The 24,426-nt window shown below is 44.2% G+C and overlaps 2 protein-coding genes across 2 annotated transcripts; both read left to right on the top strand.

Annotated features, from left to right (window-relative positions):
• The first annotated feature begins 772 nt into the window (after positions 1-772).
• Positions 773-4,482, top strand: LOC124666816 (protein TRIGALACTOSYLDIACYLGLYCEROL 4, chloroplastic). Its single transcript, XM_047204144.1, has 5 exons — positions 773-1,074; positions 1,492-1,726; positions 1,989-2,343; positions 2,681-3,018; positions 3,947-4,482. The coding sequence occupies exons 1-5, from the start codon at positions 809-811 to the stop codon at positions 4,142-4,144; spliced, it is 1,392 nt and encodes a 463-aa protein (XP_047060100.1). The 5' UTR covers positions 773-808; the 3' UTR covers positions 4,145-4,482.
• A 332-nt stretch (positions 4,483-4,814) lies between these two features.
• LOC124663565 (50S ribosomal protein L3-2, mitochondrial) lies at positions 4,815-8,976 on the top strand. Its single transcript, XM_047201253.1, has 5 exons — positions 4,815-5,120; positions 5,711-5,920; positions 7,031-7,135; positions 8,269-8,382; positions 8,469-8,976. Exons 1-5 carry the CDS (start codon positions 4,815-4,817, stop codon positions 8,637-8,639), a joined length of 906 nt encoding a protein of 301 aa, XP_047057209.1. The 3' UTR covers positions 8,640-8,976.
• The last annotated feature ends 15,450 nt before the right edge of the window (positions 8,977-24,426 follow it).

The raw sequence follows: 24,426 nt of genomic DNA, 5'->3' as shown, positions 1-24,426 counted from the left end.
CACCGGCAGTGCCGGCCACAGGAAAACTTCAGCTTCACTCCTTTCTTCCTTTTTGATTGGATCGAGATTATCAGATGATATCTTTTCTTTATCTCTTACTCACTTAGCACACAGTTAGTTCGTCACCGGTGTTGTTAACAAATACGCAAAACCTTAGAGATCATGAAATGCTCTTTCAGCTGTTGGAGTTGTTTCGATCTGACGCTGCGTCGTGACGTGGTGGCGGGGATGAACTGCTCTTGGAGTGCGGCGGTTTTGACTGTTGCGTGCTTGCAGAAGAGGGTGGGGGATTTGGCCGCCTAAATGGCGGGGTGGCGCTGGCCTCGGATCCGGCGTTGAAGAGGCTCGGAGGAGCCCCCCGACCGATGTTCCTTATCGAGCTAGATCCAGTCTTACGGTGCTGGTGGATATTGCGGCTCGTCAACGCCTCATGGCTAGGGGCTTTCTTCAGCGTCAGTGAGTGGACCAACTACTAGTGCTTTTCTTTTCCGGCGACGGCGAGGGATATGTGTGCTTGGTAGTTGCGGTGGTGGCCGTTTGCAGCGGTACAAGTGTGTGTATTCTCCATGTGTTAAGTTGCTCGTACCTCGTGTACCAACTCTGTATTAGTGTTATGAATACATCGTCAAAAAAGAAAAAATTGTCATGTGCCACGCAGGCACTCGCCATCCTCCATTCCTGCCAGCGTGGCTCGTCCCCCTCTATCCTCGCGGACCGCAACAGCTGCATACTTCGGGTCAGTCTCCCTCCAAAGCGAACTACCACTCGAGAAAAAGAGGGAAAGCGGGGTGCGGCGGCGGCGGCGGCGATGTTGCGGCAGATGCGATGGATGACGGACAGGGAAGGGAGGTGGGAGCTGGACCTGGAGTCCCCGGCGACGATGGAGGGCACGGCTCGCCCTGTGCCAGGCGACCCGCTGCCCCTCGGCCTCTCGCGGGGGCCCCGTGTCACCCGCACCAAGCAGCTCGACTTCTTCCACCGTTTCATGGCCTCTCCGCTCGTCCCCACCTTCTCCGCCTCCCGCGCCGGCCTCTCCCTCCACCACGCCCACCTCTTCCATCTCGCCCAAAACTGGTAATTAACAGCACCCCCCATATCCTCCCTGGCACCCCAACTCACCTCCTCCAATCTTGGCAGAAGCGTTCATATTTGCGTATCAACGCTGTTCCCAGGTTGCTGCGATTGTTAGATAGGTGAAAATGTGGTTTGTTTACAAGGTCAGTGCCGATTCATTGGTGGTTCTATACGTACTACCAACCATCCCAGTGGAGAAACATCATTAGTACTAGTACATCACATTAGTACTGTATTTGTTTCTAAATGCCCTGTGTTTGGTCAATATTTTCATTTGTTTGAACCCTGCCTGCCTGCTTACAGGAAAACAAACTGCATAATAATCGCAATGATTTTGTTTTTGTTTTTTTGCTTCATGTATTACAAGTGTTTGACCAAACTCATGTTCACTAACAACTTAAAACGTAACCTGTCCAGGTCTTTTACTATCTTGGAGCAGCTTCATGTACAGAAGCTTGTGGCAGCCGTGAAAGACAAGTTGTCAAGTCGGCAAGAAGGGGTCCCCTGGTCCAATGATCTCAAGAGACATTTGCACCAAGTTATGTCTCTAGGTGTTGGCACGGAACTATTGATCACGCCAGACACCACTTTGCTGCTGGAGCTGTACAATATCAACAAGGGGGATCGAGGCAAAGCGATTATTCACCACAAGGCAAAACACCTGGATGCACTTAAGCTCTTTGGTATTTGCGTGTATTATTGTTACTTGCACTTCGAGGTTTTCTCATTAAGAAATATCCTGGTATGTTGAGTAGGACATGTAGTCATGAATAGATTGTGATTGGTTGATGGGAACACTCTATCCTTTTTTTATTTTGGGAATTACTAGTTTACTTAACTAACTCTCGCTGTTACTATTCTGAATGCTTGGATGAACTGAACTGTTACATTTTTTTTTGTTTTGCTGTTTGCAGTTTCCTCAACAAAATCTTACACTAGCGGCATCTTGGCCTGGATTATTTGTTGATAAACAAGGGGTGTATTGGGATGTGCCTTTATCATTATCAGCTGACCTTGCTTCAGCTGGCTCCAGTTCTGGATTCAGTTATCATCTATTGCTTCAGCAGAATAGTGGGGAACCGAAATGTTTTGGTGGTGATGAAACCAATGAAGTTCCTCTTGCCCTGCTACCTGGATTGTGTGCTAAGGCAGCTATGTCCCTCAAGAAAAGCATCGATGTTTGGAGGAAGAAAGAAGATAAGCTAAAAATGGTTCAGCCGTATGATGTATTTCTCTCAGACCCTCATGTTTCATTCACTGGGATCGTTGGTAAGAATCTATCTTTGAGCTTCAGCAATTCGTTATGTAAGCTTGTTTCAAGAAAAGTTCTTGAATCTATTTGCTAGTAGGTTCTCTCTGGGCATTATTTTCGTTTGCATGCCATGGCCTACTCGTTGTCACATTTCAAGAATATATGATAATTTAACTCACCTGTCTCCTTGTGTCCTGAACTTCTGATGTATCATGAGATTTTTGCAGTCAGTAATATTCTACACTTTCTATGGATATATTACCATGAACAACTTTGTAACCCATTATTATATTTGATTTATAGGTTGTCTGCACCAAATGATTTACTATTTACTGCTTCTTTTTATCCGTTCAGGTGCAGTAGCCAGTGGTTCTTTCGGGGATTGTTCAAAAAGAATATCTGTGCCGGAAGAAACACGAAAAAGTAACGCCTTCAGAGTGTTCCGCGAGAGGAATAAATTTGCTGCTTTTGCAGACCTTTTTGCGTCTGTTAATTTTACAGCTCAACATGGGAATTTTCAGAGGCTTTTCCTAGATTTGACAAGGGTCAGTGCCCGATTTGATATATCCTCAGGATCTTTGTTTCTACGTGGTGCTTCTCATCTAGCGCAAGACTTTTTCTTCTCTAGACGGCCTGATTTAGAGACATTCTGCGATGTTTGTCCAGATGTGATTGTTTCTCTTCAACAACAGGTAAATCATATATTTCTTAACCTATTTCTTTGCTGTTTGATTGATGGGGGCATCTAAGAGCTTAGTTGTACCATTCCCTTTCCCACAGTAATAGGTTACACAAAATGAATACATACATCGTTTTCTCTACAAAAACTTGATTGGTTTCCTAGAACATATTAGTGAGTTCAGTTGTTTAGGTATAATTTTTCTTGAACGTAATAAACAAATTGGTTAGGAGGAGGTATCCAGTAACTGTCACTGCCACCATTAATTTTCTTTTTTTACTGTCGGGACATTTGTATCTTTCCTTTTATTTTCTGTTGTTTCAGCTATTTGTAAAACTGTGAGGAGTACAAAAGCAACTTGGGTCTGGTGACAAACAAGCGGCAACAAGCATTACGGGAAGCTAGCATCTAATATGATCTAGTGCTAATGGATGCAGTGCAGGAGAACTTAATCATGTCATCTAATAGGACTAAGCTATTCTTAGATTTAGAACCCCAAAATCCTTTCCTATTAGTAAAGGTGGATACTGAGCCTAGGCCCTAAAGAAAGTGCGTGGCAACAGATACTACTGTGACTTGCTGCTTGATGCTTTTGCTATTTACTGCTTATGACTTGAGCACCAGCTTTTCAATTTACTGCTGAGACGCAATAGGATAATTGTTTGCACCACATGTCAGTGACACACATAGTGGTGTTTTATGATATCATTTGTTTGAAGTGCTGTAGTGTTAGATGGTATTTGCTTCCTAGATTTTTTTTTTTGAGAATATGTTTCCTAGAAGTTGGGAACCAGTATCGATTGGTACCCTCCTGGTCATCATTCTCTTGTTGCCTTCCTTGAGTGTATCCTGAGTTGATGAATTAAGCAGACAGACAAGATGATTGCAGTGCTGTCATAAATAAAAAAACTTAATAAAGCTGTTGCTTGTTGTTTGTGCAGATAGTTGGGCCGTTCAGCTTTCGTGTTGAATCCTCTGTTGCCATTGACCCAAGAAGTGAAGAGCATTTTGTTCGAGTGGACGACTCGGTCTTTGCCATTGATTGGGCTCTGAAGGTTCTGGGTTCAGCAAAGGCCACAGCTTGGTATTCCCCCAAGCATCAGGAAGCAATGGTGGAGCTTCGTTTCTTGGAGGCCTGAAATATTTGTCACCTTGAATGGCATATCACATAGTCACGGTCCGGTAATAGTGTCAGTTGAGATGAATGGTCGCATTTGTTGTGTGATAATTTTTTTCCTACATTACTATGTGTGAGATTTAGGGTGAAAGTGGAAACACGCAAAACAATGACTTGTCGGCTTCTCTGGCTGGACGATCCTTGTGAACTCCATTGGTCTTGTCTGCATGAGATGGTAGTGGACTGGAGTAGGTACGTCTACGTAGCTGGAGAAAGAATGCAGCTACATCACCACATGTGACTATATATATATGCGCTGAAAATAAATCGATTTATTATGCTAATGGCATATCCAAGGTCTGCGATTGTCCATGTTGTGAAGATGATTGACAGAGGCGATGATCATCGTATCAGAAAGTAGTAGTAGTAGTAGTAGTAGTAGTAGTACATCTCGTTTCCCTGCAAAAATAATAATACGTACGTACTGTAGTAGATCTCGTTTCAAACAAAATTGCACGGACGGAGCATCGCAGTAGCAGAGAAGCCCAGTTGCAAGTGTGAGCATTTGGGCCATTTCCCCCCGATCGATCCCAGTTCACTAAAAAACCCTACCCACCTCGCCCGCCGCCGCCTAAACCCCGCCTCCCCTCCCCTCCCGCCCCGCGCGCACCACCACCACCATCGCCGCCGCCATGGCGGCCGCCTCGAGAGGCCTCCTCACGCGCCTCCGCCACCTCTCCCTCACCGGGCCGCGCCTCCCCCCTTGCCGCTTCTTCTCCGCAGACCCTCTCGGCGAGGCCGGGGGGCGGATCATTGAGGCGCGTCCTGGGGTCATGGGCCCGGACTCGCGGCGGACCGGCGTCATCGGCGTCAAGTGCGGCATGTCGGCCATGTGGGACAAGTGGGGCGCCAAGGTTCCCATCACCGTCCTCTGGGTCGACGACAACGTCGTCTGCCAGGTCAAGACCGCAGAGAAGGAGGGCTTCTACGCGCTGCAGGTGCTGCAAATTTTCCAATCTCAAACCCATTTTTTGTGTTTTAAGCCCGCCCTGCCAGAGCCAGATGATTAGGGTTTGGATCTACACATGGAACTTTATCAACTATTTTTTGGAGAGGCTCTCCACTAACTGATTAATAGATCACGAGACTTGAAACTGGCTGTGGCATTTTTCTTCCCATGGCACCTAAGAAATCAGTAGAAAAAAAATAACGACACCTGATTTGTTTCACGTGCGCTTGCCATTCTGCTTTCTCTAGAACCACGATATCGGACTATGTAATTTGGCTGTTTCATTATATAGTGCTAAGGTTTTTTCATCTCCTAGCTTTGTGCTAACAACTTGTCTTCATGCCACACAGTTGCCATCTCATGACTCCCTGCCCTCACAATGAATACTTTAGACCGATTAACATTAGTGACATAAACATTCTCTATTAGCTTTGTATTTTTATTGATCTAGAAGATGCAACTATACACGGTATAAGTTTGTAGAGTTTATGCTTTTTGGCTTTTGCCATTATCCTTCAATGCTGCAAATTTTGTTGCTTGCTTCTAAAAGTCTCTCCTGGTATTTTTTATTTTTTTTAGCTCGGAGCAGGCCAAAAGAAGGAAAAGCATCTGACGAAGCCTGAAGTGGGCCACTATAGATCACAAGGAATCCCACTGAAGAGAAAATTGAAGGAGTTTCCTGTTACCGAGGATGCTCTTCTTCCTGTTGGGACAGCCATCTCGGTCCGCCATTTTGTGCCTGGGCAGTTTGTGGATGTCATTGGAATCACAAAGGGGAAAGGTTTTGCAGTACGTGTTTCTTGCCTATCTATGCCTAACTTCAATGCTTTTCAACAGTGCCTAACATGGTATCATTGAATCATGGATTTCTTCTACCAACACAACTTCCTTCAATAAGGACATACATATAACTAAAACATATCTACATCTGCCTCATAATGCAGGACATACATTCTAGTGTCTTGGCTATCGACTTTAGAACCGGTCTTGTTTTGAACACCTCGATTTTTGCTCCTGAATTTCTGACAATCGAGGCAAAACATTGCTTTGTGTTGCTGATCATTTTTTGAAATTCTAAACAGATACAAATGTGATATAATATTGACTGATATTATCATATTAGTTACAAAATACAGTTCAGTTATATGAGAGCAAAGAAACCATAGTTTTAAAAACCGGACCGGCGGTTTGACCGGAAACCAATGCCCTGTCCGGGTTTTTAAGAGCCACTGGTCGAACTAGCAAAAAACCGGCAGAAAATGCTCAAAATAATTCACTTTATCCGGATTTGAACCTGCGACCTTGATCTATGTTGTGTACGGCTCGCCCGAAGCCTAATACCACCTCCACTAAGAACCCCCTTTGTGATTTTCTACCAAAGTAAATACTCCCCCCGTCCCATCAAAAGTGTCTCAACTTTGTCAAGATTTAGATGTATCTACCTACTAGATAGTGTCAAGATACATCCAAATTTTGACAAAGTTGAGACACTTTTGGTGAGACGGACGGATTACAATATATAGGATTCCGCGGAAAGTTTTCACGATATTAGCATAATTATTCATTGAATTTAGCTTTTTTTTTGTCGCAATTGAACTGGCTGAGCTGGCGGTTGGACCAGTGAACCAGTAAGCCAGTCACCTCACCAGTTTCTTTTGGTATAAAATGTTCAGCTTTCTCTTAAAGACGATGGGATTATTTTCTTTATCTGTAAATTTTAATCCAAGTTGTTGATTATTTGCTATTGCAGAGAAGTGTATTACCTCATAATATTACAACTTCCCTTTGCTGCTCTTCTATAATCAACTTTTGGTTTTTAGAAACAACCTACTACTGTGTATTTATTGTACTGATATACATCAATCGTGTAATCTTTTCGTCGCTCTTCTGTTCTTGTAGGGTGGCATGAAGAGACATGGTTTTAGTGGGATGCCTGCATCACATGGTGCTTCTTTATCACATCGCAGCATCGGTTCTACTGGTCAAAGGGATGCTCCTGGAAGGGTATGTAGTGAACAATTCATATAGATCTCTTTCCTCAAAAGGGAGCTGGTATTCTATTAGAACAAGCAGCAGTGATGTTTTGCTGGAAGTTACTCACCCACTTGACATTGTTAATTCTGGATGTTGTGTTATTCACTAGTTGTTTTCTAATGTGTATAATTATTAGGATAGATAACACCTTGTTATAATAATTTGTGGTTGTGCTAATCATAGGATGGCCTTCTGCTTTTTGCATAATATTAAATAGATTTGCGCGTTCCCTCTGTGTACATGGGGAGTAGTGTCAAGTGCTAATCTGTTAATGTTAAATGCAGTAATCCCTCCGATCCATAATTGACACTTATTATGGATCGGAGGGAGTACCTAAAACCGTTATTTGGATATTCTTAATGTCTTCGCTGGAGAATCGGAGATACATCTATAGATATTAAAAAAACACAAACTATGCTTCTCATGAGAAGTAGAGTGTGCACTTTGCTTTTAGCCTTTTGGCTTAGAGTGTCTTGACATTCACTCAATCAGTATTTAACATTCTGATGTACGGAGTGGTAGAAAAACGAATCGCAAAGCTTTGAAAACGGTATTAGGTAATGCAACTCTATGCAGCAATGGGAAGGCAGTTAATCTCCTTGTAGTTTTTATTTAGCATCCTATTCTCTTCAAAATTAATCGAGATCTAGTCAGAGACAATAAGACTGCTAATTCTACTTCATGTTTACCACCTACTGGCGTCTGCTGACAATATACACATTATATGTGTTGGACTCCTGATGAATGTTAGTGGGTGTATCTGTAAATGTATGGAGCAAAAAGAAAAAAAGGACTACATGCCATTTTGAACGTTTCTGTAGTAATATAGCATTCTCAAGTTAGAACCTTTTCATATAAGCTATTTTTCTTGTTTTTTCAATGTGGTACGTGCAGCACTATTGAACCATTATTGAACCTTTCAATTCTCATGTGGGAGCGACTTAGCGTGGCTGCTTTAAACTAGCACAAACAAATGCATTTGATTACAATTGTGGATGGACAACTTTTGAACTTAAGATTTTATTAGGAATGTGCTGTTGAAGTGTTGTGTCCCAAAAGAAAAACACTGCAGCATGTAGATAACAGCTGTAATTATGTTGCAGGTATTTAAAAACCGGAAGATGCCTGGGCGTATGGGTGGTGTACAACGCACAGTGAAAAATGTATGGGTTTATCAAATTGACCCTGCCAGGAACTTGCTGTACCTGAAAGGCCAGGTAATTTCATCTGCATTTTGCAGTACATCTGCTGAAGTGATCATGTTGTGATATGCGTGTTATGCATTCTCTTGTCTACTTTCCAGGTTCCCGGCCCCCAAGGTAGCTTTCTTTTCGTTAAGGATTCGATATACAAGAAACCCGACAGAGCTTTGCTGCCATTCCCTACTTATTTCTCGCAAGAAGGCGAGGAGGAAGACTCGGAGCCCCTCATTGCCAATCTTGGTGACATCGACCCATTCATGGTAGCAGATTAAGACGAGGGACAAATTTAGAAGAATGCTTTTGCTTTCAGTGCACTTCTCGACAGTCCCCACACGATTGTTTGTTAAATTTTGCATTGATATATGAGTAGTTCCTGGATTACAAGAGTCATTACTGACCTGCCAGATCTATGTTGTTCCATGTACATTACCTGGCAGATACGCCAGGGCCCTAGCTCTGTTAGGGTTTCAAGCTGATTGTTTGATCGACTGAGTGGAACTCTTTTTGTTTAATAAGTTGTGTAAGCTTAAGATTCAGATAGATATATAAAATCAAAAATCTCCACTGCTGAGATTACCATCCTGGGCTGTCAGTTCCCTGATGCGGTAATTTCTTCCTCTGCCTTTGTGCTAGTAGCTGATTTCATTTAGTGCTGGTGGGGTCTTTCAGAGTTGTGTTTACCTTCAGGTAACTTTACCTTCAAGTAACTTTCTTTGCATAATAGACAACTGAGTTTTTACAAAATCCAGATGGTGATATTATATGCTATAGTTTTGAAGTTGGACAGAATTTGCAGTATTTTATCTACTAGCTAACATATTATCATCTCTTGAGTGGAGGCTGAATATGGTGCTACCTAGTTTGGAGCTAGAACCAAACCTATGGTTGAATGGTTAGGAGGGCGGTGTCATCCCTAACCTAACTGAGTTTAAATTCCTTGTTTGACACTTTGTTGTCTCATTAAAAGACAGTGATATTCTTCAACGGAAGATGACGTTTTCGTCGATAGCGAGGCACTTGTGGTGGCTTCATCAATCTTAAGACCTGCCGAATCAGTTTTCTTGGATTCAGTCTCTCGAAGATGCTTGTGTGTGCGTTTATAGAGATGAGTATATGCATGTACGTTTGAGCGCGTGTACGTGTCTCACCAAAAAAAAAGTAGGTTTCTCTCTGACAAACAGAGATGCTCGTATACACGTGCATAGACTCACCCCCTATGAATGCGGCCCAAAGCGATGACATACTTGGCGTGTCCGCGACGAACATTTGATCTGCTTTTGGCTCTGCATGTTGCCCTCATGTGGTCCACCCATCGACCCCTATGCAACTGAGGGGGCCACATCATCCCCATGATCCTGCGTGGGAGGTTTGAGCTTGGCAGTTGGCCTTTGCACAACCCGACCGATTTGTTTCGAGTGCCGCAAATTTACAGCTCAAGAGGGAAGAAATTGCATCACCATGTATAGGGAGGGCATTCCCTAGAGCATTGTTTTTGGCCTTTTGAGTTCTAAAAATCAGTCTCTCTTTTGCACCAAATTTGTTTTATATTATTGGAGATGCTCTTACATTGCTCTGTTGTCGTACATCATACCAGTTCAGTACTTCAATTTGTGAGAAATGATTATAGATAATAGTGGGTAAGTCATAGTTATTTGTGAGAATGTCACAGTATGTGTGATAACATGAATTTCAATCCTAGGCATAATCCGAACAGACTCTACAAAACCAGGCGCACATACACTTGTTCCAACTAAAAGTAGAACAAAAAATGAATACATCTAGCAACACACGTGACAAGTGTAACTGTTACTTTCCCTTTCACCTTTCTCCCTCTTGCTACAATACCTGAGAGAGCTCCTCACTGCTTCGAGCCGAGCTGAGGCCTTCTTTGGCAGCGATGCCGTCTGGGAATGGCTAAGGCGAAGCTCTGACCTCCGTAGTGTATATACTAGGTGTAGACGTTTGTCCTCTGTGGCAAATGGGAGTAGGGTATCACATCTTGGGAGCCATATCTGGTACAACCTGTTCTTCATCTCCTTCTTCGTGCTGCCCAGGCTTGAGCTGATGTGGATGGAATAGTTGACCGCGGGGATCTCCGCCAGTAAGGCTCCGCTCGCGAGCTCTTCTGCCCTGCTGGTTTGGCGCGTTGCAGGGTTATCTCTTGTGCTCCTCCGATGTGCTCCCTAGCTAGGTGGGAGGATGAATAGGTGGAGATCGAGGAGGGCTTCTTCAATAAGCGCTTACATCTCCAGGTTTGCAGTCCCGTCGCTGATCCTCTCTTCTTGGCCGGCCTTGGTGGCGAGGGAAAGGAGGGGAGAAGGGTGGTGACTACAAGATCTTAGAGAAGCTCTTCGAAAGTTGTTATTCTATATCCTGGAGTTCATCAACTGAGGACCTGCGACAACGACCATGTCTGTCTTGCCTCTGCTTCCTATGGTCGAATGGCGACCCTCCTCGACCAGGTTTCGTCGGTCGCGCTTCTTCCTCATGGCCATAGGCTGATGTGGAGGATCTCCAGCTCCAGCCGGGCACCAAGCAGTGGTGCTGGCCCAAGTGGTTCGTCCCCGGTGCCGGCGTCCTTGGCCTAGCGACAGAGCTCGTCAACTCGATGCGGTGGAGAAGGACCTTGTGGACTTGATCGCGTTTTCATGCATGTTTCCGTGGGTGTAGATGTAAAAGTGAAGATCCTACTTGTATTTTTCATTCTCTTTCTGGACCACTTTGTAAATTGTATACCCACCGCTTATGAATGAAGTAACTTCTGGGTCCTTCGGGACCCGCCCCCTTTAAAAAAAAGACAAGCATATCTGTTGAAATAAATGGGCTATTACTTTTTGTCTCAAATCCCACATATGTGACAACCTATGTGAGTTTGATCCCAAGTTGGTGGTAGCTCATTAGGGAGTGGCAAGAGGTGGGAAGTCCCACATGGAAAATTGGGAGAAAGTTAGACCACCTTGTAAGGTGGGTTGTTCCATCACTAAAACATGCTCTATCATTCTCACAAGAAATATTCGGGAGTGGCTTTAAAATGGAAAGATTTAGCCTAATCCAGATCCTAATCAGCACTTTTTCTTCGGATTCTGAAGGAAAGATCATACCGTATTATCCCAATCAGCTAATCTGAAACAACAAACAAGATGCACTGACATCCCCCACTTAAGCAGTTACCAGTAGTGGCGATTTTTTTAAATAATACATTTTTTTTGCTTATTCCATAAATAATACTCGATTTCGAGATATTCCAGGCCTGTCGGGTTCAGGAAACCCGAAATTTAAAAATCGGGGTAGAGGAACCCAAAATTTAAAAATCAGGGTAGAGGAACCCGACTTCTCCTGTTTCCGCGAGGTCGAAAAAGAAAAAATAGAAATCGGGGATGCTGAGCCCGATTATTTTAAATCGGGGTAGAGTAATCCGATTCATTGCAATCGGGTTTGGCGAACCCGAGTTTGTTCTCCGCCACCATTTCAGACACCCCTCTCCCACCACCCCTTCCCTCTACCGTGTTTCCCTCCACCCCTTCCCGCCACCGTGTTTTCCGCCACCCCTTCTCGCCACCGTGTTTCCCGCCACTCCTTCCCGCCAATTAATCATCTCGGCTCTCTATAAAAAGAACAGAACATCTAGATTATTTTGAACAAGCATTTGTTGTATCCATTTCTTCCACCGCCATATGTTCCCGCCATGAGTGTGCCTTGCTCGGACCAAGATTGGAGACCTAGGAAGAAGAAGGATGCAAGCTTGCCCCCCGACATTCAAGCGGAGTGATGCTAGTGCGGTAATCTTGTGAAGGTGAAGGAGTCAGAAGACTTCTCATATAAGTTTGGCATGAAGTTTTTCATGTGTCCGAACTACGATCACGATGCACCGGCAAGCTCGGCTTACCCGAGACCTTCGGTAAGTTGTTAGCTAGGGAAATAAAGATATTGTTTTTATTTATTTGCTTTAACGTTGTCCTAACTGTTGCAGTCTCCGCCACCATTCTGTATGTGGTACCATTGGATTGACAAGGAGCAGCCTAAGTGGGCCAAGAAAGAGATTAAAGATAAGCATCGTCGAGCGTTGGCGGACTTCAAGGAAGAGGAGGCGGCATAGGAGGCTGCTACTCAGGGTGGGCATAAAACCCGTGAAACCGAAAACCGAACCAAAGCCGAAACTGAACTAACCGAAATCTCAGTTTTTTCCATTAACTGCTATTTTCGGTTTCCATTTATACTAACCGAATTAAATTTGGTAGAATTCGGTTTTTAGCCCCACCAACCGAACAAGACCGAATAGACCGAATTGAGTAACCTACCATCAATTTGTGCATAAACCGATCATTCCATAGAAGCCCAATAGCGTTTGATGTTCCAAAAAGTGTTCATTCAATGTATGACTTTGGTCTTTGATGCACTAGCTTTTTCTGAATATAGCGTGAAGCCTGCATAATAGAACACGTCGCTCGAAGTCTTAGCTACCCCTTTTAATCGCTCACGAGTGATGCACATGTACAACGAGTGCCGCAGCCTACCAAATAGCATCCCTCCACGATTGGTGCTTATTTGTCGATTTCTTGCGCAGTTGATGTTTTTTGTGTTGATATGTCAATCACTATTTGGTTTCTTCGGTGTATGCCTACTATTTGTTCAAGTGAGTAGGTTCATTCGGTTTTAACCAAAAATTGAACCGAATTTGTCGGTTAACCGAATCTTCGGTTTCCTAAATTTTCATGCCAATTTCGGTTACCATTTTTGAAAGCCGAATTTATTCAAAAACCACAAAAACCGAACCGAAATTTCGGTTAAAATCGAATGCCCACCCTGAGCTGCTACAAAGGCGAAAGCAGCGAGAGAGAGATGGTTGCAGAAGCATCGTGACGAGCAAAATGAGTGGCTTGACGACTGGGGGAGAGACTTGATGCGGAGAGGGCAAGGTCCGCGAAGAAGGAACGGATGAGAAAGGAGCTCCGTGAAGCGGAGAGGGTGCGGAAGAGTGAAAGTTCAGGGATGGTAAACCTAGAGGGGGTGAATAGGTTTCTACAGATTTTAATTCTTTCTTTGCAATATTAGGCTTTGCAGAATATAAAGGTGAGCCTAATGCAAACTAGGTGCGACAACCTATATGAGGATACAAGTAACTTGAGAACGAACGCTCTCACAGGCGGTTATATCACAAGTAAGAAGTTCGGGTAGAGATAACCGATAGCACGCGGAGACGGGGGTTTATTCCCGTGTTCCCTTCCTTTGCAAGAAGGTACGTCACGTTTGGAGGGGTGGAGGTCCCACGAAGGATTCCCCACGCCACGAGAGAGCAAGCTTCTTGATGAATACAAGAGGGAACAAGATTTTGCTTGGAGGAATGGTAGATCAAGGCCTCCTCTATCTTTTCCCCGGAGGGATTTGAGTTTGGGTGGAGGAGGAGGGAGATCTGAAGGATTTGGAGCTCAACAATGGAGTATGAGAGAGAGATATGTCTTGAGCTTTTGCACTGGTTTTCCTTACCCCTTCAAGCTGGAAGAAGGGGCTTATATAGGTGTCCCGGAAAAGTAGCTCTTTCTAGCCGTTTTTCACTTTAGACTCGAGCCACCCGGTGGCTGACCCGGTAGTACCGGGCCACGTACCGGACTTCTCGGTAGCAGCACCCGCTGGACCGGGCTGGCTGCCGGGTTCCCTTTTCTTCGGCTTATTCTATCAGACCGGTAGCAGCACCCGGTGTACCGGGATGGCTACCGACATTTCCGGTAGCAGCACCCGGTGTACCGGGCTGGCTGCCAGAACCTCCTGGCTTCGGCTTCTCCTCTCAATCCGGTAGCAGCACCCGGTGTACCGGGCTGGCTACCAAACTTTCCGGTAGCAGCACCCGGTGTACCGGGCTGACTACCGACTTTTCCTGGAGCTTCAAAATGACTTCATCTTCTCGGCACTTCTTCTAGTTTCTCGAGCTTGAAACTGAATCCTCTCGGACATAGGTGGCTCCATATTTCCCCTCAGGTCTGCAACTACGACCAACTGCAGTTCTCCTCGAGGCTGATCGTTGACTTGTGCTCCAAAGAACTCCGGGTGCGGGCGCTCGAGAAACTCAGCTAAGGCCTCAAAGTCTCTCTCAAAGATCAGGCTTCCTTCGTTGCCCAGCTGGTAAAACTTGGTGTGGTTGAGCTGCTCCATCTGTAAGTGAATTGGATGAGTAAGTTAGAGAAGTGAGCAAGTGTGTCAAAATTTTATGTAGAATTACAAGGAAAAGTAGAGCATGGATTTCTCATTTTGAAAAGATCTCAAGGACAAGAGTGAGAATAAGTTTTTATAAATATTTACTTCATTTGTTTTGAAACTAAGTTTTTTAGACGTCCATTCTAACTAGGGCCTCCTAAGGTCAAACAATGGCTCTGATACCAACTTGTCAACACCCGGATTTTTAATTCCAGATGCCTATTATGCCATACATCGCAATCCCAGGAAGATTGTTTTTGTGAGACATAACAATCGATATCAAAGAACATTATTTATTACAAACCATAATCGTCTTACAACAAGGGATCACATGATCCAGTCTTACAACAACAGTTGATCTAAAGATCAAATATAAAACACATAGCGGAAGAAACGTAGTAGCGGTCCATCTATTCCACAGGCAACGCTTGACGTCGGGAGGTAGTCCTAGTTATCATAGACATCCTGCTGTCCATCTTCCTGGTACTGGTGCTCCTCTTCATAGTTTGGCCATTTGAATAGCCAGGGACAAAGCCATGAGTACTTTTAAAGTACTCGCAAACTACCACTAATAGAAGTACTAATAGCTCTAATCATGGTTCTAAGCTTCTAGGTTTATTTGCACAAAGCTAGTTTTATTTCATAAATACCTAATAGTCAAAAGTCTTTAGTTGTCTAAATTTACTCCAGTGGGAACATTAGTGTCATTCCCACAACTCTGTTGTGATCAAGTCAAATTCACCTTTCAAGTCACAAGTAATTTTTAGAAAAACATCTGACAACGGAATAGTATGGCCATCCAACCATCCATGACCGCGGACGCGGCTATTCGAATAGTTTAACACTCTGTAGAGGTTGTACACTTTTGCCACAACTTTTGATTACATCCGCCAGGGATAGCCCTAAATAATCATACTCAGTATGCGGATCATCAACCATTAACCTTTCACTTACATACCCTAGTACAAGCACCTCCCCTATGAGCTTGGCCTCCCAGCGATGGCAGTCTGCCATCCTGGGAACTGCACAGGGCTTGGGTAGGACATTCACCTCTATTTCACGTCATTTCACTTTTCACGGAGGCAGCCTCGGCATAACCCCTATGACGCTTGTTCAGAGGGAATCCATACTAAAGCACATAAATTTCCAGCTAAGCCATACCCATTATCAGGTATTGTGGGGGTACTCTAAATTTGGAATGGTATCGCATCCGAACCCAACCATCAGTTTTTTTCAAATTCACCTTGTCATTCAAAGGTCATATTCACCTTCAAAACTTTCAGAAGAATGACTCATCATTCTAAGGTTTTCAAAGTCATTTGATTCATATGTTCCCATCTAGAGTAGTCAATTTTAGTTTTAGCACTAGCAACTAGTCATGAGGGGTGCTAACTAAATTTTAGCTCTCTAGGCTAAGTTTGATGCTCTTGTAGTATTCTATCTCTAGACCGATATCAACTATAAGAAAAAGCCTTGGTAAACAAAGTAAAAGATTGCAAGATAAAAACTTGGGCTTGGAAAAAACTTTAAACAAAAGAGTATTGTAAGGGTATCTTGCACTTTGCATTAGTAGAGCTTGCATTGGTAATATCTTGCCTTGATTGGTACAGTGATCAAAGTTTTCCTCCTCTTCTTTATAGAAGACCTCCTCCTCCTCGTAGCCTTCGGTACTAGCGTCTATAAACGGATATGAGGTATACAATCACCAAACAATACTTAAGTAGACTAATTTGCCATAGTGTCTCACGCAAGATGATCTATTATCATCACAAACATTAATACTAGGGTTTCCATGTATTTCCTTTGAAAAATAATTTCCTTTCATTGAAAATTACTAAGATTTAATATCCTCAAATAATAAAATATGAGGCCATGTAACAAAAGTCATAACCTCACATCAAATTACTTGGGAAAGTGATTTAAATGAGATGCAACACCTCATAAGGTTTTATTAATATTTTGCATGATTTAAATGAGCTAGAAAATAGCCACATAGCCATTATTTAGATCTAGCCCATGTCTACTGCAACTAAAATTCAATATTCTTACATATTCAAATAGAGTGTTTGAAATGTAAATTTTGAGAGGTGGAATCAACTCAAAATGAATTATGGTTATTTTTTTATAAATGTTTGAAGTTGGCAAAGGTACTGTCTTATTATTTTTATTGCAGTTGTTCTGTAATGAATCAGAGGTTGAGACTAATTGGGTTGGATAGATAATTTGATCTACTTTCTCACAAATTTTGAATCATCCAATTTGGCTTAGCAGATATGTTTCTATTGAATTTTGAACAGAGCATCAGTATTTGAATTTAGGTTAAAAGAATTAAACGAAATTTGAATTTATGGGCTAGGCGGGAAAATTAAACGGGCCAGGAGAAAAAGAAAAACAGGCCGGCCCAGTGGCGCGTCTCGCACACGCGAGCAGCCTGACAGTGGGTCCCACTGTTAGCGTCTATTTAAAACCCGAAACAGTACGCTAGCTAGGGAGCGTTGGATTAGATCGTGATCTAACGGCTGAGGCTCGTCGTCGTCGACGGCGAGCTCCAACCCTACTGGCGGCAAACCTAGGGGGTCGGAGGCTCACCGGAGGGCGGGCGAGCATCGACGATGAGGTAGATCGGTGTTGTCGTCGACAGCGAGGCTCCTGGTACCGGCAGTAGCTCCTGGGGTGGCTCCAATCGTCGGCGAGCTTGCAGTGGTACTGGCGGAGCTCCGGCGAGAAATTCGGTGGCTACGGGCTAAATTGCGATAGGGGATTGCTCGAGGAGGGCCAGTGAGAGAAGAGGAGTGGAATGGTGTGAAGAAATTGAGCGGGGGCGGCATCCTTTTATAGCGAGCGAGAGGTGCTGCGGGTGGTCACGGTGTCGATCATGGAGGTGGCTCTCTGGGTTGCGAAGGGGCAAGGCGAGGACGGCATGCTGCTCCTGGCGTCATGGCGAGCGAGATGGGCTTCGTGGCGCAGAGAATGGTGGTCACGAGCAGTGGTGCGATCGTCATGTCCGGCGGTACTGTGGCGGAGGTCGTCGATGATGGCGACGGCGACAGGGCACGGGGGAGAGAGGGAGGATGTCTGGCGTGTTCCTGGTGTCGTGGCGATGCTCAGGGTGGAAGCAGAGGTCAAGGGGAGGACTGAGTCGACGGGGCGAGGCCGTGCTCTGGCGTGCCCGTGGACATGGCCGTGCACGCTCTGGCGTCACTGGGTGACATGGGCACGTCCTGTGCTGGTCGGTGCAAGCCTCTCCTTGGCCAACGGCGTGTACCAGCAGGGTCAGTAGAGTGAGGTCAACCTCCAGGACATGGTGGAAGTGAGAGGAGAAGGCAGGGTGAGGTGTGGCATGAGGAGTGGCATGGTGAGTGACATAGGCATGTCTTGGTCATGTTTCTCCCATGAACACTGGTGCCAAGGCTTGGCATTGTTCAAAGGATGCAAGGAGGCACTGAGGATGACACAAGCACTGATGGTTTAGGCTAAAACCTGTTGGATATTGAGGTGTATGCACATTTCTGAATTATGCATATAAGGTGTTTAACAAAATGGCCGCAAGAGATTTAAATTTGAAATTTGCCAAAATATTTTATGGGTGTGATTAAAATAATGTTTGGCACTTCTTGGTGACATTGGTTTGCAAAATGAAGTTGTTTTGATAAAAATCAAATTTGAGATGATCTTAATTCTGTTTCAATGTTGTCACTTTGGATGCTTATTATAAGCAACTGAAATTGATTCAGCAAGTTTGGTCAGCACCAATTTATTCACTTTTATGTGTACTTGAGATCTGGGTAAAAAGATTATGATGCTTGGTTTAGAAAATAAAAACTACAGGGGCTCAAAGTAGGCATCAGGCTATTAAACTCAGAAATGACCATTATCATATGTGACTTGGTTTTTATTATTATTTTTATTTATTTTGCTTTTCTTTGATTCAAATGCTATTGTTTTGAGTTTGTTAATGTTTTCAAACCATCTACACAAAGTAAACATGGCCTAGGTTAAGATTTCCAAATGTGGCCATAGGCTCATATATAATTTTATTTTATTTTATTTTATTTTTATTTGTTTCTCTTGGATCTAAATAGGCATGGTTAGGGTTTAGAAACATTGTCAAATACTTCAAACAAACATCATGGAAACATCACAACATGCATGCATGAACACTATGCACATACTTTAAAATCAAACCAAGTTTTTGTTGGCTCCAAATTTTGGAATAAGGGAATTGCATTTCTTCTTTGTTTTAAATTTTTGGGATGTTACAAACCTTCCCCCCTTACAAAATATCTCGTCCCGAGATCTAAAGAAAACTAGGAACTAAAGAGATCAGGGAATTCAGTCCTAATATAATCTTCTCGCTCCCAGGTGGCTTCTTCTTCAGTATGGTTGCTCCACTGAATCTTCAGAAACTTGACACTTCTGGTGCAGGTGGTTCTGAATGTTTCCTCCAGGATTCGAATGGGTACTTCACGATAGGTCAAGTCTTTGTTTATATCCACAGATCTGTGATCAATGTTTTTGAAAACCTTTGTCTTCTCAGGAACTTCCAAACATTTCCGAAGTAACAAGATGTGAAACACATTATGCACAGCTGGCATTTCCTCCGGCAGTTCCAGCTGATATGATACTTCTCCTCGGCGACTTAGAACTTTGAAGGGTCCAACATATCTGGGTGCAAGCTTTCCTGTGAGTTGGAATCTCTGCATTCCTTTGAGGGGTGATACTTTTAGATACACAAAGTCTCCAATACTGAAGGTCATCTCTCGGCATCTCTTGTCAGCATAACTCTTCTGTCTAGATTGGGTAGTCTTGAGGTATTCGCGGGTCTTGTGAACCTTCTCTTCAGCTTCTCGTAGAATATCGGGTCCAAATATTTGACTATCTCCGACTTCTGACCAGTTCAGGGGGGTACGACACTTCCTTCCATACAATGCTTCAAAGGGGGCCATTTGCAACCTGGCTTGAAAGCTGTTGTTGTATGAGAATTCTGCGAAAGGCAGGCAGTCTTCCCATTTAGATCCATATTCTAGCACACAGGATCTCAACATATCTTCTAATATCTGGTTGACTCTTTCTGTCTGTCCATCAGTCTGCGGGTGATAAGCTGTACTAAAATTCAGCCGGGTTCCTAATCCTTCTTGTACCTTCTGCCAAAATCTTGAGATAAACTGGGATCCTCTATCTGATACAATTGACTTTGGTGTTCCATGCAGGCTAACTATTCTTGAGATATACAGCTCAACTAGCTTAGTTCCTTGGTAGGTGGTTTTGACTGGTATGAAATGGGCTACCTTGGATAATCTATCCACCACTACCCAAATAGAATCATTTCCTCTACTTGACTTGGGCAATCCAGTTATGAAATCCATTCCTACAGAATCCCATTTCCATTCAGGGATCTATAATGGCTGCAGTAATCATGCGGGTCGCTGATGTTCTGCTTTGACTCTCTGACAGATATCACACTTGGCTATGTAACTTCCAATCTCTCTCTTCATTCTGTGCCACCAAAATTGTTCCTTCAAATCTTGGTACATCTTGGTTCCACCGGGATGAATGGAGTAAAGGGTATCATGGGCTTCCTTCAAAATGACTTGTTCAACTCCGAATCTGCTGGTACACAGAGGCGTCCGTTGTACCAGAGAACTCCTTCTTCATCTTCGGTAAATCCAGGTGCCTTTCCTGCAGCTATTTGGCGCTTGATTCCATCAATACTAGCATTTCCTTTCTGTGCTTCCTTTATCTGGCTAATCAAGGTAGGCTGGAGCTCAATGCTTGCTAGGAATCCTTCACTAACTAGCTCCAGTCTAAACTTCTCAAATTCCTGATGCAAACTAGGTTGTTCTTCTGCGATCATGGAGTTTAATTGACACGACAGTCTACTCAGGGCATCTGCTATCACATTGGCCTTGCCGGGGTGGTAGTGAATTTCCATGTCATAATCCTTAATTAACTCTATCCATCTTCTCTGCCTCATGTTTAGCTCCTTCTGGGTGAAAATGTACTTCAGGCTCTTATGATCTGAATAGATCTCACAGTGATTACCCATGAGGTAATGACGCCATACCTTCAAGGCTAAAACTACTGCCGCTAACTCTAAGTCATGGGTTGGGTAATTCTGCCCATGTTGCTTCAGTTGCCTAGACAGATATGATATTACTTTGCCTTCTTGCATCAGCACACATCCAAGACCAATCTTGGAGGCATCACAATAGACGTCAAATGGCTTGGTAATGTCAGGCATGATCAATATTGGGGCTGAGGTTAATCTAGTCTTGAGCTTCTGAAAACTCTCTTCACATTTATCAGTCCATTCAAACTTCTTGTCTTTCTTCAACAGTTGAGTCATGGGCCTTGCTATGCTTGAAAATCCTTCAACAAACATGCGGTAATATCGCGCTAATCCAAGAAATGCACGGACTTCAGTTTGAGTGGTTGGGGCTTTCCATTCCGCAACGGTCTTGATCTTCTCGGGATCGATGGCAATTCCTCCTGCAGACAGAATATGTCCCAGGAATCCTACTTCTTTTAACCAGAACTCACATTTGCTGAACTTGGCATACAACTGATGCTCCCTAAGGGTTTCCAGGATAACACTCAGATGTTGCTCATGATCTTCTTCTGACTTGGAGTAGATTAGAATGTCGTCGATAAAGACTACGACAAACTTATCCAAAAATTTCATAAAGATCTTATTCATGAGATTCATGAAATAAGCTGGGGCATTGGTTAATCCAAATGACATGACATTGTACTCATACAGTCCATATCTGGTGGTGAAGGCAGTCTTGGGGATATCCGTTGCGCGAATCTTCAACTGATGATAACCAGTCCTAAGATCAATCTTAGAGAACACTCTGGCACCGGTCAGTTGGTGAAACAGATCTTCTATCTTTGGCAGAGGGTATTTGTTCTTGATGGTGACATCGTTCAGTTTACGGTAATCCGTACACAAACGAGTAGCACCGTCTTTCTTATCCACAAACAATACCGGTGATCTCCAAGGCGAGGCACTTGGTTGAATCAAACCTTTGCTTTGCATATCATCCAGTTGCTTCTTCAGCTCTACTAGTTCTGTCGGGTTCATACTATAGGGTCTCTGAGCTATGGGTCCGGTTCCAGGAATTAACTCGATGATAAACTCGATATCCCGATCTGGGGGCATATCGGGTAATTCATCAGGAAACACATCGGGGTAATTACAGACTACCCTGATTTGATCCAAGGTTGGCTTGGCTAAGCTCTTATTGCAGGTGAATTGTCTGGGCATCCTTTCAGACACGTGTTCTACTAACACACCGGTGCTACTAGTCATGGTGATGGCCTTCTTGGCACAGTCAATCAATCCATGATGTTTTGACATCCAATCCATACCCAGCACTACTTCCAAACCTTTTGTTCCCAGAACTATAATATTTGCATAAAAATCTACTTCATGTATTCTGATAGTCACGACTTTGCAAATTTTTCTAGCTTTAGTGGTTGAACCAGGTATTTGAACTATCATAACATGCTTCAAACTTATTTGTTGAATCTTACTAGTGCATGCAAAATCTTCAGTAACAAACGAGTGCGATGCTCCAGAATCGAACAAAACTCTTGCAGGTACTGAGTTAACGGAAAACATACCCAACACGACATCTGGCGCTTCCTGGCCTTCTTCGGAATTCATGTGAAAGAGGCGGTCATTACGGTTGTTTGGGTTGCCTGGGGCAAACTTCCTTCCAGTTGAGACACGGCGTTGTTACTGGGCAGGTGCAGCGGTATTGGGGGCAGTCTTTGCTAGCTTCTTGGGGCACTCATTGGAGTAATGTCCAGTAACTCCACACTCATAACAGGTCACAGGTTACTTGTCCTTTGGGGCAATGGGGACATCATTGCTTCCAGTCCTTGGGGCAGTGTTGGTGTCTTTGTGGTTGCCGGGAGCTCTCATTGGGGAACGGTTGAAGTGGTTGTTGTTGGCATGGTGGTTGTTATTGCCTCCTGGCCTTGGGTGTCCTCCACTCCGATTGGGGAAATTCGTACGTGACAGCGGCATTGGTGGCTTGTTGAATCTTGATGCAAATCCTCCACTTGAGTTATGGCGATACCTTGAGGTATTGCTGGGTCCACTCTGGTTCATCATTCTGCGCTTGCGGTTCTCATTGTCCTGGTGAAGCTTTCCTTCCATCTGGATGGCAGAATCCACTAGTGCTTCCAGGTTAGCAAACAGAATGTTCACTAACACTGTCTGCATCTCATCATGCAGTCCATTCATGAATCTTTCTTTCTTCTTCTCATTGGTGTCTGTCTCGTCCGGGGCGTACCTAGACAGAGTAAGGAATCTGTCACGGTATTCCACCACAGACATTCTTCCCTGCTTGAGCTCTCTGAACTCATCTCTCATCTTCTTGATCAAACCCGGGGGCACATGGTATCTGCTGAACTTGAGCTTAAAGTCCTCCCAAGTCATCATCTGTCCAGCATTCATTGCACGGGCACTGTTCCACCAGGCTCTGGCAGGTCCTGACAGATAATGGGTGGCAAACAGCACCTTCTCAGCAGCTTCAACTCCTGCAACTTCCAGGTTGTTCTCCATTGATTGGAGCCAGTCATCTGCATCTAAGGGCTCTTCAGTCTTGCTAAACATGGGGGGATTAGTATTCTGGAAGTTCTTCAACTTAGACCCAGGATGATCATGGGGTCCATGTCCTTGGTTGTTCTGGGCTATCTGCTACAATACGGCAAGGTTGGCTTGCTGCTCAGCTCTTTCGACTTCTTTATCGGCCCTCATCATTTGTAAAATTTGCAGCATTGCATCCTGGTGGGCGTTGCGGGTTGGAAGGGCCATCTGAACATTGAGATAGATAATAAGATAAGAGGGAAATTTTCTATGGCTTGTTTGGGTAAAGTTTAAAACTTGAGTACTTGTCAGGTTGAAATCAAACAACACTTTCATTCATTCCAAACAACCATTACAAGCTAACACACCAATGGTTTTAAGAACCATTTCATCGTTCTACGATATAAGTGGGACGGATACAAACTCACACCTACGCAAGTGCTCTAGTGATACTCCTCCTCCTCGTCAACCTCTATCGGAATGAAGTCATCCACTCCGGCTTCCATGAACTCATAGCCCTCCACATCTATGTGGAAGTCCAGGTCTTCATCTTCCTCAAAGTCATCATCATCACTCAGGTAGGAGGTTCCAACTATATGGATGTCTTCACCTTCTCCTTCCAGATCCTTCAGTTGGGTCTCTTGTGCCTCAACTGTTTCCTCCAGGGCTGCTATCTTCGCATGGAGGCGAGCAATGATGTGGTCCTTCTTGGCACGCTGATGGTGAAGTGACTTGCGCTCCTTAGCGAGGATCTTGATGGTCTCGATCTGCTGCGACTAGTGGAGGTGCGTCTGGTTGGCATAGGCACGAGAGTTGTCCAACTCCTTGCGAGTCTCGCACAACATGAAGTCTAGGTGCTCCACATGGTACTTCAGGTTTGGGTGCGGTGACAGGTCCATTGGCTCTCCCATTGAGTCATGCCTTGCAAGGTGAGCAAAGCGGGTTCCCGTGATCTGGTTCACATTCTGTCCACATAGACGGGCAAGTGCTTCCTGCAGGGCTCGAGCTAGTCCATCCAACCAGTTGTTCTCCCTCACGGAAAACTGGATCCTCTCGGACATAGGTGGCTCCATCTTTCCCCTCAGGTCTGCAACTACGACCCACTGCAGTTCTCCTCCAGGCTGATCGTTGACTTGTGCTCCAAAGAACTCCGGGTGCGGGCGCTCGAGAAACTCAGCTAAGGCCTCCAAGTCCCTCTCAAAGATCAGGCTTCCTCCGTTGCCCAGCTGGTAAAACTTGGTGTGGTTGAGTTGCTCCATCTGTAAGTGAAT

Source organism: Lolium rigidum, chromosome 6, assembly GCF_022539505.1.
Source record: "Lolium rigidum isolate FL_2022 chromosome 6, APGP_CSIRO_Lrig_0.1, whole genome shotgun sequence".
Taxonomy (NCBI): Eukaryota; Viridiplantae; Streptophyta; class Magnoliopsida; order Poales; family Poaceae; genus Lolium; species Lolium rigidum.
Note: the sequence above shows the minus strand (reverse complement) of the source record. Positions and strands in the feature narration are given on the sequence as shown.